This window comes from Capra hircus, assembly GCF_001704415.2.
Source record: "Capra hircus breed San Clemente chromosome X unlocalized genomic scaffold, ASM170441v1, whole genome shotgun sequence".
In the NCBI taxonomy this organism is placed as follows: Eukaryota; Metazoa; Chordata; class Mammalia; order Artiodactyla; family Bovidae; genus Capra; species Capra hircus.
The window spans coordinates 12,802,645-12,820,071 of record NW_017189517.1 but is presented as its reverse complement, the minus strand read 5'-3'; the positions used below and the strand labels follow the sequence as shown (position 1 = coordinate 12,820,071).

Sequence of the window (17,427 nt, the reverse complement as noted above, 5' to 3'; positions counted from 1 at the left end):
TTGTATCTCTCAGTGCTGCTCTCTCAATTTGTCCCATCCTCTCCTTTCCCCATCGTGTCCACAAGTACTTTCTCTTTGTCTCCAACTGTATTCCTGCTCTGCAAATAGGTTCATTGTATGTACCATTTTTCTAGATTGCTGGTACATATATACAATGGAATATTATTCAGCCATAAAAAGGAATGCATTTGAGTCAGTTCTAGTGAGGTGGATGAATCTAGAGCCTGTTATACAGAGTAAGTCAGAAAAACAAAATACTGTCTATTAACAGCATATATATGGAATCTAGAAAAACTGTCCCTGTTTTAAATCTAAATGAGAAATCTTATAACCTTGGCTCTTGACTTCAAGCTGTTATGTCCTGAAGGATGAATCTTCTCCCTGGGTAAGTATATGAAAAGGGCAGAAAAGTTGGTGACATAAAGGTGACCTGACTGTGACAGAGTACCCTACTGATATTGGTCATCAGGCATTTACCCTGTTCCATCCTCTCCTCTGTTGTTCACTTAGTTAAAATTGTTAACCTTGCTGGATGAGGGATGCTACTCCTTCAGCAGAAAGAAAAGGGGGAGGGCCTTGAAGTCACGAGAGCCTTTCTTTTTTAAAAAACGGGCTTTTGGATTTGACAGCATCTAGTATGACATATATGGGGTATTTAGAGCCCAACTAAAGACTGATAATCGATGGTAAGAAACAATAAAATATCTTCTGTATGTTATGACACAGGTATATAAATCTGTCAATTATTACACTTTTTAAAAAGCCAGTTCATAACATATTTGGACATACAGAACTGTCCAACTCGAAAAAAACATTGTGGCTTTAAAAAAAGTTGAGATTAAAACAATTATTCAGTTCAACAATTTAAAAATATTGAGTAAAGCAGTGAATTAAAAGTAATTGGCAAAAGCCTTTCACTGGATAAAACAAAGTGATAATTGTGTTGGATTTTCTTAACTCATTATTTCAGAATTTAATTATAATGCATAATACTGTCTGGAATCTCCTACACATGGACAATTCCCAGCCAACAGATTTGCAGCTGGGCCACTTTCTCCATATGGGATGTCATTATTCTTTTTTACCCATTATTTTGAATATATAGCTCAGGTTTTTCCCCACATATGCCAGAATGGTGACTAAGAACACAGGCGGACATTTAACTTGTTTAAACATGTACTGCAATACACATTATAATTTTGATAAAAAGTAATGACTTTTTATCAAAAGTTATGAAAAAGATGTACAAGTTAGCAAATAACAAGCAGTGATACACCAAATAATTCAAGAAACCAACCTCAGTAATACAGATGTCTATTTTATTAAAAAAGTTACAAACATGTGGACTGCAGGGTCGTCTTACAAAATGACAAGAATGAAATCTATTGGAAAAATTTTACTTTTACAAATATTTATAGGTCATTGTTCAATGTTTGTACTTGTTATTCGAGATTTTTTAACTTTTATTGATAAAGTTACAGTACATTAGATCCATGATAATAGGTTACATGATTTTATTTGCAGAGCCCTACTGCAGTGATTTGAACAACTCCTAAACAGATGCCATAGTAAAGACGAGACATATATTGCATTTAATTTATTATCCTAATAAGCAACTTGACATGCAATCTATTGAGGAAGCTAAAATAACTTTTGGTCCCTTTTCTTAAAATGTGCTGGAGAAATCACCTTTAAATCACTTTCCCCTGACTCCTGTGATCCTAAGTGAATTCAAGTTAAATTTGCTGCTGAGGTCAGTGACAGAGCAAGAGAGTGAGAGAACAAGAATTATCCATAGGAAAGAAACACTGTATTTAAAAAAAAAATCCATCTGCAGAAAATTTAAATCATCATGAATTATTTGATTCCTTTAGAATTTCACAAAAGCTAATAAAAATGAACCACAATCACTTAACCTACTTTGAACTGAGCTTTTGGTTTTAAGTTTGGTATTAAAGTGCAAACTTAAATTAGGTATTCATTTCAAGCAGTTTATAAATAAGAAACTAAGTTTCAATTGCCTCCACCCTTACAATCTCACCATAAAATTCAAAATCTAAGATCAAGAGTCCACTTTGAGGGAATTCGATCAGGAATCAAATGCAACACGATTTTAAAAAAGGAAAACAAAGTTTAATTAATTTCTACACAATAATTAATGGTCATACTGACCAATAAATCACATGAATGTAGATATCACTTTATCTGAACATCACACACAATATAAATTTAAAATTGCCACACCCTTCCAAAAACCATCACTGCATATATTAGAGCTTTCCTTGACAAAGTTATTGAGCTATTATTATAGATCAAAAGTCTGGTTTTGGTTTTTCTGTTTTGTTTTATTTAGAAGCATGTTCAAATGACTAAAGCTGGGCTCCTAAAATCGAGAACTTTGGTGCAGTAGGTGAGCTGCAGTTACTAACTTCTGCAAATTAAAAGCACACAACTAAAACCAAGTAAAAACCCAACAACAAAATACTGTCAAACTTACAAAATTTTTAAATCATTGCTAGAAAAAGCGCTCATTATCATGATGTTAGAACTGAATCACAAGATTACTCTTTATAAGTTTACTTTCTGTTTCTATACCTGTGTTATTGTTAAATGTTCAAGTATTCAGACAAAATGTGCTGATTAGGTAAACAACATGGAAGGCAATGGCTATTAGAAGCACATTTGCAAAAAGAATAAACAAAAACAAAGGAAAAAAACGCCCAGAGACTTGGCGCTATCTTCCCTCCTGTTACACAGATTTTTGTCTCTACTACAAACATGCTTCTTGAGAAATAACTAAAAAGCAATTGTGATAGTGCAAGAAAACTTTAACAAATATTGCTTTAAACTATTATTCAGAAAGACAAATATTAAGAACTACAAAGTGTATATGATTTTATTTGAATTTAATTTTACATGTGCAGAAGTCTACTAGATGTCACTTACAAGCCTGACAGGCGAAGCTGAGCTATCTCTGTTTAGGTATACAATTAATTTACCATGGATACAATATCCCTTTTCAAAGGCATTGCTAAGTAGGTCATAACTAAATTTAGAACTTCACAGAAAGGAAAATGTTACTGCTGCAATTTGATGCTGTAAATGAGATTAACACATGTGAAAACCTAATGGAATCAAATGCTTAACTCTTTAGCTAAATGCACTACAGTCAATTTCAAATATCAACCATAAGTTTCAGAACATGTTAACACAAAAATACATCACAAACTGCACTTGAAGAAAAGGGATAGTCCATCCACACAGGTAAAATGTGATCTTTAGTTTCTTTTTACAACACTGCCACACGTAAACAAAAGTCTGAAAGTATTAACCAATCACTTAAAGGAGAAAGATTTTACAAATAGAATGAAGCACTGGTGCGAGGTAATATACAGAAGTAACCATTTGTTTAAGGCTCAATTTTTTTCTCCATTATAACTTTCTTTTAAAAGGCATTGAGTAGGTAATACTGAGCTTGAGTATTTAATAAATACAAGTTGAGAAACTGATTAAAGAAATCAATTAAAATATTAAAAATTAATTCTTGCATATTAGCCATCATTAAGAACTTAGAAAGCTACAAAAGGACTGATTGATAAAGAACAGATTTTAAACATATGGTAAACGTGCTAAGCATTCCTGTTTAAGGTCAATGGATCTTGAAGGCCAAAGACCTTATGCACTTAATTAGATGTATGGCAACATGCTGTAATAGAGACAGGTTTACCAAGGCTCAGTTCTGCAACCCAGGTTGTAAAGTTCTCCAAAGCAGCATCTGTGCAAATTTCCTCTGAGTTTTATCTGCAATTAAGATAAAAATATCATAAAAATCCGGAAATATAGATTACAGTTTAAAACAAGAACACTGAAAACAGATCTCTATACACATACAAGTGGTACCAAAATTGTAAAGTGGAACTTCACTGTGTTCCTCATAAATTTAAGTAAAAATAATCTTCTGCAGTTCAAGAGTCAGTAAATTATAGCAACACTATAATAATGCATTGGATGAAATACATACTTCATTGTATAAAGTATACAATATTTAAATTCTTATATGTTTAAAAGATCTTAATAGCATAAAAGTGGCAAATGTTACTTCTGCTTTGATCTTTTCATATTTTTAATGGGAAATAGTATTAAATGTATAGTGATTATGAACTAACTTGATAATATGCAAAAGTTCAAAAAAATTTTTGCATTAAAAGAAGTTGTTAATCAGGACATTGGTTATTTAAGCTTAGGAAAGTCCAGTTTCCTTATCATGAAAATAAGGATAAAATTCTTTCCTGACAGGGTTGTGGTAATGAATAAGGCACTATGTGAAAGCACTTTATATGTCAAATGTCAGGTAATTTTTTCATTTCTCAACTATGTTTAAATTTCTAGAGGAACAGGATTATGTCTTTGATATCCAAATTAAAGACCTTTATATTTTTATTTTTAGGCCCATTTGAATTTTTATACCTATTTGAACACAACAGTATTTCATTCTATATGTAATTCATTGTGAGGATTTTCCAGTAATTCAAACTGGACTTTCCTCAATTAATATGAATTAATAAGTTGACTATAAATTTTAATCCACACTTTTCAAAATAAGCAATTACAAAGAGTTGGAGATTTTCGAATATGAATATGTCTCAAATAGGGAAGACTTGGATGATTTAATAATTCAGGTATTCTCTGAAATAAAACTGAGGAAATAGTAATTATTTCTAGCCAAAATAAACACTAAGAATACAAATCAGCTTATTAACCATAATCTACATTAAATAAAAGGCGATATATGTGATATTTCTCACTCTCTAAAAACCTGGTTAAAATTTGGTCTATCCACATTCCATAGGATGAGAATACTCCAGTGAAATCAAGAGACACAAATAAATCCCAGGTGAGATTCAACAATATTAATATAAGGCATACTATTTAAGTATTAATACCTACTACTTTTCAAGAGAGTACTACATTTTAATGCTCTGCAGTAATAAATCCTGAGGCAAAAGCATGCATTAAGCGAAAAACGACAGTCCTTCTAAGATTAGAAGGACACAGAATGCAAATGTTACTGCTCCATACTGTGAACACAAAATTTCCAGTGTACCAAAACTCTCATTCATTTAAAAAACATTCCGAAGCTTTGAAGGCAGCTGGTCAAAGTCATACTTTTTTAACTCTCAGGATATCACATCTAGACACACCGCAGAAGTATAACTTGCTGCTTGTGAGATAGAACACAAGTGATCCTTGTCCTCACTCTCAACTTTCCAGCCAGACATGCAACAAATCTGAACTCTGGAGGCTTCTGCTCAAATTCTTGCTTAACTGGTTTCACTTTTCCACTTTTTTCTAATTAGATTTTGTTACGAAAGAGAGAGAGGAAAGAAAAAAAAAAGAAATCCCAAACAGTCCAAACCTTTTGCCCAGGAAATTATGAAATAGGGTCTCCCAAGTGGGGTAAATCAGTACACGAGAATACCAAACATAGAACTGAAAGAACAAAGATCATTATTTATGTCAGCATGAAGAAAAAGGGAGACTCTTGATTCAAGACCAACACATCATTTCACGTGGCAGCAGAATGCCTGGGATATTAACAAAGACTCCTGAAAGGCTTAGCAGTTTATGAGTGTCTTTTTAGCTTAGCTGGATTTAGCATTTCTAAATACAGTGGTATTTACTACCATTCTTTTTAGCAAAAATAAATATGTAATCATAATCAATTTAAATTTTTTCCAGTTTTATACATATGATATTCTGGGGACTTAACCAAAGGAACTTTTTAAAAACTATATTTTGCTTCACGTTTTTCACTTGGCATGTTCATATCTCATTTAAGTATTAGTTATATTAACAAAGCACTAGGCTAGAATTCTGCAGTTAATATTTCTGTTAAATATCTTGTTTGTTTCTCCACTGTAACTTGAGTAACACTGATGAAGCTTATTAGGGGGTGAAGTGAGAGAACTAGGGTCAAACACAGAGAGCAGAAGCTGAACCTATGGCATAGAATCTGCAAATGGAAGGGGACCTGTGCTTCAAGGAGAACATGCACCCTAAAAGTTTACAGTAAACCCAGGGTAGAAAGAAAAAACTATTTTTCTTACATCCTAGACCTAAAATCTCTAAGTTTAAATTAATATGATGAATTCAATTCTGAAATTTCAAATAATATGACCATGCCCACTGATAATAAGCAGCAGTGTGAGCCCAATGATCTGATCCCAGGTGCTAACTTTGAATTAAACAGGTAGGGGACTGTTCCCTTCAACCCTAAATTGCTTTTTCTGAATCCGATGTTCCTAAGACTGTGGCTAATCAAAGGAATTTGGGAGTATGTTTTTAGTAGGATAAATTTTTCCAACAGCTGACAGGATTTAAGTTTTTCTTGGTGATAGTATCTTCTGGATTTAGAATTCCACCATGAGTAACCCCACGAGGAGAATCTTTCCTGAAGTATGGCTAGAATACTTCCTCAGTGGCAATTCTCCAACTCCATGATGCAATTTTTGTTAATTCTACTGATGGTTTGTTCTAAGCTAGAGAGGTAAAAGAGTAAAAGTGAATGGCTCAAATGCATTTCATTCTGCAATAAAAGCCTAATCTTGGGGTTAAAAAGAAACAATTAAAGCAGGAACAGATATACAGTCATTCTAGTCACCAGACACCTCCACTCCTAGAACAGGTCTAACTAGGCACCTATCCACTCTGAACAGTCCCAAACCATGAGCCCTGTAGGGGTCAGTGAAGGTCTGGGAGAAGTAGAGGGCAGAAAGGACGAGGCAACTCTCTTCTCTCCTTTACCCCAGGTCCATTGCAGGTCTATAGGGTACACACTACCCCAAGGCTGCCATGTCACAGGCTCCATTTTGGCTCATTATGTGAGCTGGATGACACACAAGCATTTAGATAAGCTTAGGTATTTTCTCTAAAGTGACATGCAAGATGTGGGGGGCGGGAGGAGGAACTATCTATCTGAAACTATAACTTAAGCAACAGAATCCCACCCTGGTGTTTCACTAGTATGATTAATACTTAACTTGGACATGAAAATGCCAGCATTTTAAGTATACAATGTAATTTTCATGATGTCCCCCTCACATCTGCTAAATCCCCAGCATGTCATATCTAATTAAAAGGTGGAAAAAAGATTTGAAACAATTCTGATTCCACACACTTATTTATTTTAAACAGCTGGAAATGCTAATTGATTTCACTGTGCTTAGAAATAGTAAGGCCAGCTAGACTAAAATGACATTCATAGATGGTTCAGCCTTTCAGGAGCCTTTGTTAATATCCCAGGCATTCTGCTGCCACGTGAAATGATGTGCTAGTCTTGAATCAAGAATCTCCCTTTTTCTTCTGGCTGACATATATAATGAACCGAGGCCGACATAAATAATGATCTTTGTTCTTTCAGTTTGATTCCTGGTGTTTGGTACTCTTATGCACCACTTACTCTCATTGGGAGAACCTGTTCATAATACAGAGGAAAAATACAATAAAATCCTGCAGGAGACCTTCTAACTGTAGTGAAGAACACCTTTTCATATTCCTGTTTTTTTAAGAAAAAAAAAACAAAACAGTAACTTCTGTCAATACTGGACTGAGATATAGGGATCCTTGAAAAAATAATCTTAAAAAAAAAAAAAACCTATATGCCAGTATTTACCAAAAGCTCACATTTTAGGAATAACTTTACTTCCCACTTTTCAGGGAATTAACAGAATATTTTTAAGATATTATTTTGCTTCTTTCTGGCATTCTTTCTGTTTCGAAACTGCCTCTACCCTTCCCCCATCTACTCAAATCCTACCCATTCTTCAAGGCCTAACTCAAATGCTACTGCTCCCCAGTTCCTCTAAATCAGTGCTTCTTAACCAGGGCAATTTTGCCCTCCAGGAGATACTTGGCGATGTCTGGAAATATTTCTGTTCATCACAACAGAGGGATGGAGGAAATACTCCTGGCATCTGATAGGTAGAGGCCAAGGATGCTGCTAAACATTCTGCAATGCACAGAATGCAATGCTTCCTACAACAAAGAGCCCTGAATGTTGAGAAACCTGCTCTAACTTTGGTCTCTCCTTTCCCTAAACCCCCACAGCACTGTGATTTACTTCTGTTATAGTATGATGAGATTGTTAAGAAAACATTAATCATTCTCAACAACACTATATCACAACAGCCAAATGTCAACTCTTTACATCAATAGAAAGGAGCTATGATATAGTTAACAAAATCAAGATAAGGCTGCAACACTGTATCACAGTAATGAAGTCCTTCAAAGCACTTGATGGCAGGCTCCTCAGGTCAGTAAGGAAACCAGCCATGAAAGCAGCACGTAAGGAATCTGGCACTGCTTCCAAACTTACACTAAGATTACTGCCAATGGGAGGGTGAAAGGTGGGGAAAGCATCCTGGGGGACATGCAGATAAACAGGTGTTGGGCAAGAGACGGGTGACTCCAACTGAAGGGTGATAAGAAATAAATGTGAGGTATTATCAGAAGTAATTCTTAGAGCATTAATAAACTTTCCCTTTCAATTAAAGAGAAAACTATTTACAACAATCACAGTCCTTCGGACTTATCTGAGTCTTACTATCTCTAATGTGGACAAGGTTCTCTTCTAAACATTAAGGACAAACATTTCTCAAATCACCTTTACTTGTCAAAGTTTTATCTTCAATCTAGATCTGGGACTGATGGACCTCAGAGCTCTGTGACTCAAGCTACAGGACTCAGAATCCATCACCTACTTTTAAAAAATAAATAGTAAGTAAGAACAAACTTTATGGACCTCTGATTACAGATACCTAACCACATCAGTTCAATCATATTTGATAGCAAAAAACTCCACTGCATATAGTGTTTTGTTCTGAAAGATCTTGGTCAGGGGACACCCTGTAACATTTTTAGAAATCCAGCTGATTAGATATTTTATTTCAAGGCTCACACCTTTAATTGTGTATTCTGCTTATAAAAAACAAACAAAAACTACCCAGGCAACTTAACTCAATTTTATAAAAGAAGCAATTATCGATACTATTATTTTCTGATTTTAGTACTTTAGTTAACAAATATAAACATAGTTTGCTTGAGATATTAAAAAAGTCTATTTAGTAATTCCTGTAGGTAATCAAACAGACTAAAAGCAATTTAGACCACAAAAGCTGCAAAATGAAATAAACTCAGAAATAACTCAGAATAAGAAAGCTTTACAAATAGCTTTATACATCATTCATTTGCCAACTTGACTAAGACAGTGGCCCTCCACATGTATGAAATCCATTTTATTGTTTCCTTCCAATAGCTGTCTGCAATAATTATGGGGGGAAAATTGGGAATGTTTTGCGGGAGCTGTTTAATTTTTTATAAAGACGATAAAACTAAATGCATACATGTTATTTGCCTGGTTAAAAATGTCAGAGAAGTAGAGCATAACGGTAAAGATGCACCACCACACACAACTTGTTCGGACTTGAAGCTGGCTTGAGATTTAAGAAGAGACACTGTGGAAACAAGAACACTGGACTCAATCACCTACATACTGCCTCAAAAAACTATACTGCAAGTATGATGTTAGCAACAAAACGTACACTGGGCTACAGTCTGCAGAGTGACACTATATGCTAACAGATGGAGCTAGGTATAAGGCAACAAATGTGTTTTCATCACATTTTGGTATGCTCAAAAGTTGATGAGTGAAAGCATTTTGAATAAAGCACTGTTGTCATCCTTCATTTTCAAAGATGACACTAGCTGACAGGAAATCTTGTCTGAAAAAATAAATTAGGGACCGTTAGTCTTTTCTCCAGGGAGCACATATAAAGCCAGACCTTTGATTAGGAATCATTTGTGCAATGTGAAATGGCTGTTGCCATTTGCAACACTGCCTCTTAGACTTGAGGTCAGTCTTGGCTCAAACAATCAATTCCATTCCTGATATTGTCTGGCTAGTCTGGCATTTTCTGCAGCTTCTCAGTCATCCAGGATATTGGTTGTCTTACCTTATTATCTAGGTATTATTGCCTAAGTGAGACTATCTGTCCAATTACAATCTAGATTAAAAGATTGTGATATGAATAAAGTTATCTTATTTTAAATGATCGGTAAGTTTTATGGAACCTTACTTTTCAAAAACTGCATTCATTTAAAAAACACTTTTATTAAGTTATTTAGCCCAATGAGAGGTTTGAAGATTTTGCTGTTGTTCTTATTAACTCCATTATTTGTTAAGCTGAATATAAATGTTTCCTGGGCTTGGGATTGTCCATTCTAAACACATTGCAGATGATTTCACCAGTTTCTCATCTGGACCATATTATTCATAATGAGTCAAGGTACACTGTGGCACTATAGTTTGTTATTATCAGAGGTCACTGAAGTCCCTCCAGTGTAACATACATATGAACTTAATTAAATAATCATTCTGCTAAATCTAGCACTTGGGTGATTAGTAAATTGATGATTTCAATTAAAGCAGCTCTCCAGCTTGTGATAGAAAAGCACAGAAAACACAAAACTAATCATCTTCTCAAGTTATTACTGGATGTTCTCCCATGCACTTTGAATGCTAAATCACCCAAACAGGGAAAATTATCCTTTAACTCACCCCACCCCAAAGGAATGTTACAGATCAGAGAGAGAACAGCAAACTCACTTTAAAAAACGAATCCTGGTATTGGGAGTACAGACAATTTCTTACCTTCATTTTACTGACCTATCTCTTTTTCAATTATCTATATTGAATGTTGATTATTTTGTGCTAACGGAAATGTTTTTTTCCAAAAATAAAGAAATTTAAGGCAGCATGTGGATTAATATTAAGCTTTTTGTTATACTTGATCGAAAACATAAGGTTCCATCAACAACTAACCTGCTCGGTATGGCCATGATTGAGGTTATCTTTTTATTTTTTACTGGACAACGCAAGTTGTACAACATTGATCTTGCTTCTCGGGTAGGGAAGAATAGTTCATTTGCCTGACGATCTCAGCAAAAAGTTCATCCACCATTGATTTACTTTTTGCCGATGTCTCCATGAAAGGACAGCCCCATTCTTGAGCCAGAGCTCTGCCTTCTGAAGACATAACCTCTCTTTCTGGTTCCAGATCCACTTTATTTCCTACTAGGATCAGTGGGACTTTTTCATATCTCTTCACTCTGACAATCTGATCTCTCATTGGCTTGATATCCTATGTAAACAATCACAAAGAGAAAGAAAAAAATTATGCTGTTTGCAAAACCATAAAAGAAATATTGCAATATCCCAAGAAGTCATCCCTCAGTGAGCAGAGAAAGCTGAATCCACAGTAAAACCACACACCCAAATGGAGAAAATGTCATTTTCTCCGTTGAAGTAGGAATAGATAATTTCCACAGGCCCTACCTGCTGGATTTATCAAGAATATAAAATGTAGGTTGAACAATAACTTTAGGACTCATTTAGTCACTTCTTTCCCTCAGTCGACATGGATTTCAAAAGCAAATCCCCAAATATGATGAATCCAAAAGGGTGTTTGGCCACGTCCTTAAACCTGCCAGCTTGTCATCACTCCTGGTAACACCTGTTACCCCAGCACAGGATTGCAGCATCTATGCATTCCTAGCCATTTAGCAAGACCACTTGAGAGAAAGTGTTTTAGGTGGGAAGAAAAACACTGCCTTGTGCCTAGAAGACCAAGCACACTTCAGTGTTTCGTTTTAAATGTAATGGTATGCCTTGATCCTTAAAATACCCTTCAGTATTAGAAGTTACTGTACACTAGTGAGCAGCTCCTGGGAGGGACAATGCTGGGGAGGGGGGCAGATTTGGGCTGGAAGAAGTCAAATTTTCCTTTGCCTATGTTTGGGTATATTATGTGAATTTCCTCTCTCGTATATATTACTTTTTCTAAGTAATTACAACTAATTACAAAAGATAAGAGCCTTAGCAATTCTCTAGGAGGGTCAATTTTCAAGGGGTAGTATCGATTTAAGACAATGTAATAATTGTACAGTGTAATTTACTAATACATTGCACTTCTTGAATTTTTTTGTAACTTGAAAAGTTTGACTTAAATATAACACATGTGCTTAATCCTAACAGTTACAGCACGCAGAATTTACATGCAGGATGAAGAAAAAGAAGGGACTGAAAATTTACAAAAACATACAGTTGACAGTTGCAACATTTTTGTTGGATCACGTATCAATTCAGTATTCTCGGTTAAGCTTCTTTCCCCTGTTTCCTTATAGAAAGAAGTTCAGCTGAGAATCCAAATTGATGGCATTTGGGCTTAAAAGAGTTTAAGTCTCTATTGAAATAATGGCAGTTTTTCACTCCCTATGTATGTGTATAAAAGAAGTAGCTATAATGGATATCTTATGAAAAACCCTTCAAAAGACTGCCAGCCTGAAGAGAGTAAGCTAACAGAATAACAAATGTCCCAAGGATCCTGTAGAAAGAAAACGCCTGTCAAATAGCACCTTTAGCACATTGGTACTTTCTGGAGAAAAATGCTTTTATAACGGTTGTGCTTTGGAATTTAAGTCTGCATAAAATGAACTTTAGTCTTGTCACAGCAACTTTGATTAATTTACCCATTACTTATCTTTAAAAGAAAAAAAAAACCCTGAAGTTGCTACATCAGGTCACTGGGAAAGTTCATTTTAAGATAAAATACTAAGAAAAGTGAAATTAGCACAATGGCTTGGCCAAAGCATTTAATGTCTCTTAAGTAAGCAACATTAAGTGCATACCTTTAAATGCAGAAAAAAAATATCCATTTCCTAAGTCAATGAAGGTCAATATAATGGGTCAATAGGAGGTTATTTATTTTCAAGGAATAAATAGCAACATTTATTGCATCTCTTAAAACAATGTTAAACCTCCAGTCTGTGTCCCAGTGAAGGACAGGACAGATCTTTCCAGAGACACTGGACCACCACCTAGCCGGGGGGTTAAAAATCTACACTTGTTCAGTGTTCCCAGAGCCACATATTTTCTTTAGTCAATGTTATCAGAATCAATTTGGCTGAACTGAAAAAAAAAAGAGAGAGTCATTCTAGATTTTTGTTTGTTATTAATTTTAGATACTAGTCTTTTCAATTACTAACTTCCCTTCACACGCTCCAAGTAAGTAGAGTACCTAGAAGGCAGGTCTTGAGTTCATCATCTTGTAGCCCTAAGATTTAGAAATCTGGTTGAGAGACTTGGGTGAGAACAAAAAGGGGGAGGGCGAAGCAGACGCAGAGGAATTTATCTGTGGAACAGATAATCGTCTCCAAATAATTTTCCTTACAAAGTGCTCTATTTGCCCGAGATTATCTTTTAAATGTTGTTTGCTTGAGTACCTTAACGAAGGCTTGTGGAGTTGAATAAGCAACTTCAGAAGGCTATAGTCCAGGCTAAACATACACAAGCTGACATTTCTTTTTTCACTTCTCTTTCACTTAAAAATAACTTTAAAACATTTGTTGACGGTTGCGACTTTAGTCTTCTCTACAGAAACAACTGGATACTTTTCCGTGCCAGGAGTAACCTCAAAAATGCGCCATGTCTAACTTTCAAAAGCAAAACAGTCATTTACGCACGGTGCAAGCAAACCAGAAGTAAATGTTGGATTACCACACCCCCTTCTTACAAATTATAAGACTTGGTTTGGTTACCTGAAAAGACTGTTGATTAACCAGACTGTAAACCAGGATGAAACCTTGGCCGTTTTTGATGTAGAGATCTCTCATGGAAGCAAACTGCTCAGTTCCTGCGGTGTCCAGAATTTCCAGCACGGAGGGGGAAGAGTCCACTTCGATCTCTTTGCGGTAGAAATCTTCAATGGTGGGGTCATATTTCTCAATGAAAGTCCCAGTGACAAACTGCACAGTCAGGGCGGATTTGCCAACCCCTCCGCTCCCTAACACCACTACCTTGTATTCCCTCATTGAGTCTCACCTTCACCAACTCCTACCAAAGGGAGGGAAAAATAACACCCCGCTCGCTGCGGCGCTGCTCGGAGAGGCGGAAGGTGGGCGGAAATCTGCGAACCCGGGAGGAGAGTGCAGAGGAGCCGAGGGCCGGACGGGGGAAGAAGAGGAAGTTAAAGGAGGGGGAGGGGAAAGAGCGAAGTGTCGGGGTGGGTGGGGATGGGATGGTAATGCCCTTCCTATAGGAACTGAAGCCCAGGCAGGGGGCGTGGGGAAAGGGCGAGCCCTGAGCAGCCCGGAGGAGGGCGGGGGGAGGCGAGACGCGCCCCCCGAAGGGAAGTGGAGGGGGGACGCTGCAGGACCGACGGGGACCCCCGCGGGAAGACAGGCGTCCAAGGAGCCCGCGGTCGGGGGCTGCCCCGCACCCCTCCTTCGCCCTTCACACAAAGGGGCCCAGGGACCCCGCTTCCTGCTCGCGCCGCCGAGCCGGCCCGGGCCTGTGGGCTCCGCTCCAGTCGCTGTCGCCCGGGCGGGTCTCTGGGCCGCGGCTGCCGCGGGTGTCGTCCGGCCTGTGAAGCGGGGGGAGAGGGCGCGCGTTACCAGCCTGACCCCCGCCCCAGCCGGGCAGCCCGGCCGGCCGCCTCCTGCGGCTCCCACCCGGACCCGGCCGCCACCGCCGCCGCTTACCCTGCCGTCCGCACCCGCCCGGCCGCCCGGGAAACTCTGTCACGCCAAGGCCATGGCGAGAGGCCGGTTCCTCGGTCTCACCGCCTCCCCTGCGCTACCGCTCGCAGAGGGGAAAGGGGCGGGGGCCGTCCGGCGGCGGCGGCGGCCGCTGGGACTCCAAGCGAACCCACCTCTTTTTTTTCTCACCCCCCCACCCCACCCCCCCAGCACACACCCGGAAGGGTTTCCCTGACACACTGGTTGAGGTGCCCCAGTTCCCCGAGACTGGACAGGATCACTTCCGGTGGGGAAAGTCCCACCTCTCCGGGGCGAGCCGGGTGGCGCTGGGGCCGCGCCCTGGTGGGCGAGACGGCGGGGACGGTTTCGGGTCGGGGCTACGGCCTTGGCAAAGGGCCTCTCTCGGGACCTCCGGAGTCTCCTTTTTGCGCTCGGCTGCCCGCAGCTGCTGTTTCTGCTGCTGATGATGTGGATAGTCCCACCCCGACCTCGCGGAAGCCCCTCCGCGTCTCAGAGGGCCCCCAGCCCGGCCTGAAGACTCGATCGGCCTGGGGCGGATCTGATGACCAGGAGCACAAGCCAAACATCCCCGGAGTAGAAGCGGCAGAGAAAATAAAACAGCCAAGAAAGTGGATTCTCTTTGCTGGTCTTCCTTCCACTTGGTATTTTTCGAAGGAACGCGTGCAAACTAGCCTTCGACTTCACTAATGGTTCTGATTTCCTCTGTGGTGTGTTTTCTTTAGCCGTGCTGACAAATAATTGAACACACACACACACACACAGGGTACTTTATCACCTGGCAAATCTGCCTTGTCTCCACCAGCAAATGCTAGAGTCGCTCCTTTCCTTTTTATCACCAGGCTCGAAAAACAACAGGATTAGAAGTAGACTTTATTAAGGTACTCTAACTCAGTTTTGCCTCTTTTTTGATTCCAACCGCTACGCAGCAAGGAAGCGTGGATTGGCAATTGTTTAGGCCAGCAGACTAACTCTTTTCATTGTCTTGTAAGGCACAGCAATTTAACTTGGCTCTCCCAAGTTAAACTTTGTTTTAATGACCATCCTTCATAATCTTTGAAATTCAAAGGACTCTAAGGTTAAACACACAAAGTTTCTATTTTTAGATAAAATTGTTACTTCTTACATATCTTTCCCTCTGCTTTCTATTTGTAAACTTTGTGTCACATCCACAGAGCCCCGGGGTCAGAAGCCTAGGTTATATTTTATGCACGTCACTCCCTTTTTGACTCGGGCATGCACACAGAAAGCTGAAAGAGTAAGTAGCCAGTGAAATTAAAAATGACCTCAAATCCCCCTTGCAAGCCCTAAGGGCCCAACTGTATAAAAAGAGATTACCAAGCCCCAACTGTTTGATATTAGAAAACAAGCAAATTAGTGAGAAGTCCTGATGTGTCTCTCCAGTATTCCCCAATGTCACTTACAGTATCCAAAGGACAGTTCAGTTTCTTCAGAGCTGGTGTAATCTGTCCCGCGAAGTCTCCAGCTCTGGCTCCAGCTGGCCCGAGTCCCGCCTGATATCTGAGGCACTGCCCTCTGCTGGAAGAGATTTGGTCTGTGAATTATGAGTTTCCTCACAAGTCACTGCTTTTTTTTCACACGTGCTGTTGCCTGATTTGGAGCTCTGCTGCCCATCCTTGTCTGTTTCCAGACAGTCTGGGGGACCCACAGCCCTGCCCCAGCCCTGCTTGTGACAGGGAAATTCCTCTTCTGATCTCACAATCAGTGCTGAGTAATTGCCTCAAGTCTCTGCTGTTACTAAACTGTCAAAACAGGGTGCCCCTCTTGCTAAGGTGGCTTCACCTGTTGACAACTCTACTATCTCTGAACTTGTTGGCTACAGTATTTTGTAGAGAATTGTTTGTTTCTCTACTCAATGAAGCATACCTCTCCCTTCGGTGCAGAGTCTGTTTGGGTCACTGTCATCGACTACAGAGTTGACAAATGTCACATAGCCCGAAGATCCTTCTAAACTTTCTTAGGAAGGGTATTTATTACAGTGTTTAGGAAAGTAAACAATTGGAAGTAACTTAAACATCCTTCAATAGATGATTTAAAAAATAATGTGTGTATACACTCAAAAAATAGGATACTGTGCAGCTATTAAAAAGAGAAGAGTATATTTGTAAATGCTGATATGAAAAGATGGCCAAGATATATTGTAAGGATGAAGAAAAATCAAGATACTGAACAAATACATGTGTGCTCAGTTGCTTCTGTTGTGTCTGACCCTTTTAGACTCTATGGACTTGTAGCCCAGCAGGCTCCTCTGTCCATGGGATTCTCCAGGCAAGAATCCTGGAGTGGGTTGTCATGCCCTCCTCCAGGGGATCTTCCCAACCCAGGGATTGAACCCGCGTCTCCTTTGCTTTCTGCATTGCAGGCAGATTCTTTACCACTGAGCCACCAGGGACAAATATGTAGTTGCCCCCATTTGTGTAAAATATGTGGGAGTGGTGCAACATATAGTTATATAGCCATTAAAACCTGAAAGTCATTAATTACTAGTGAAGGATATTGTGAAAGGATTTTCATGTCCGTGTGTCATTTTAATTTTAAGACAGTAATAAGGTATTCTTGGGGGAAAAAAGGAATAAATATAATTTCATAATATCTTAAAGGAGAAGAAAATTTGTCGATCATCCTTTCCTCAAAACCAAACCAAACCCAATATCCTAACTGTCTAGGGATCAGTGGACAGGCCTGCCCCATTTAAACTCCCTCCTCCTGCTCCTCCTGTCCTCTCCAAACATCTCTATACTTAGAAAAGTATTTTCACATACATTATCTCATTAGACTCCAGTTGTTCACCAGTTT

The 17,427-nt window shown here is 38.7% G+C and overlaps 1 protein-coding gene across 3 annotated transcripts; it reads right to left on the bottom strand.

Annotated features, from left to right (window-relative positions):
• Positions 1-2,348: 2,348 nt before the first annotated feature.
• RAP2C (RAP2C, member of RAS oncogene family) lies at positions 2,349-16,118 on the bottom strand. 3 transcript variants are annotated; one of them, XM_018044226.1, is made up of 4 exons: positions 16,035-16,118; positions 13,654-14,477; positions 10,880-11,198; positions 2,349-3,801 (listed from the first exon to the last, which is right to left on the bottom strand). In XM_018044226.1, exons 2-3 carry the CDS (start codon positions 13,924-13,926, stop codon positions 10,920-10,922), a joined length of 552 nt encoding a protein of 183 aa, XP_017899715.1. In that variant the 5' UTR covers positions 13,927-14,477; positions 16,035-16,118; the 3' UTR covers positions 2,349-3,801; positions 10,880-10,919. The 3 variants fall into 3 exon arrangements, with proteins under 3 accessions (XP_017899715.1, XP_017899716.1, XP_017899714.1); XM_018044227.1 differs by lacking the exon at positions 16,035-16,118 and adding an exon at positions 14,810-15,459; XM_018044225.1 differs by lacking the exon at positions 16,035-16,118 and adding an exon at positions 14,596-14,795.
• Between the last annotated feature and the right edge of the window lie 1,309 nt (positions 16,119-17,427).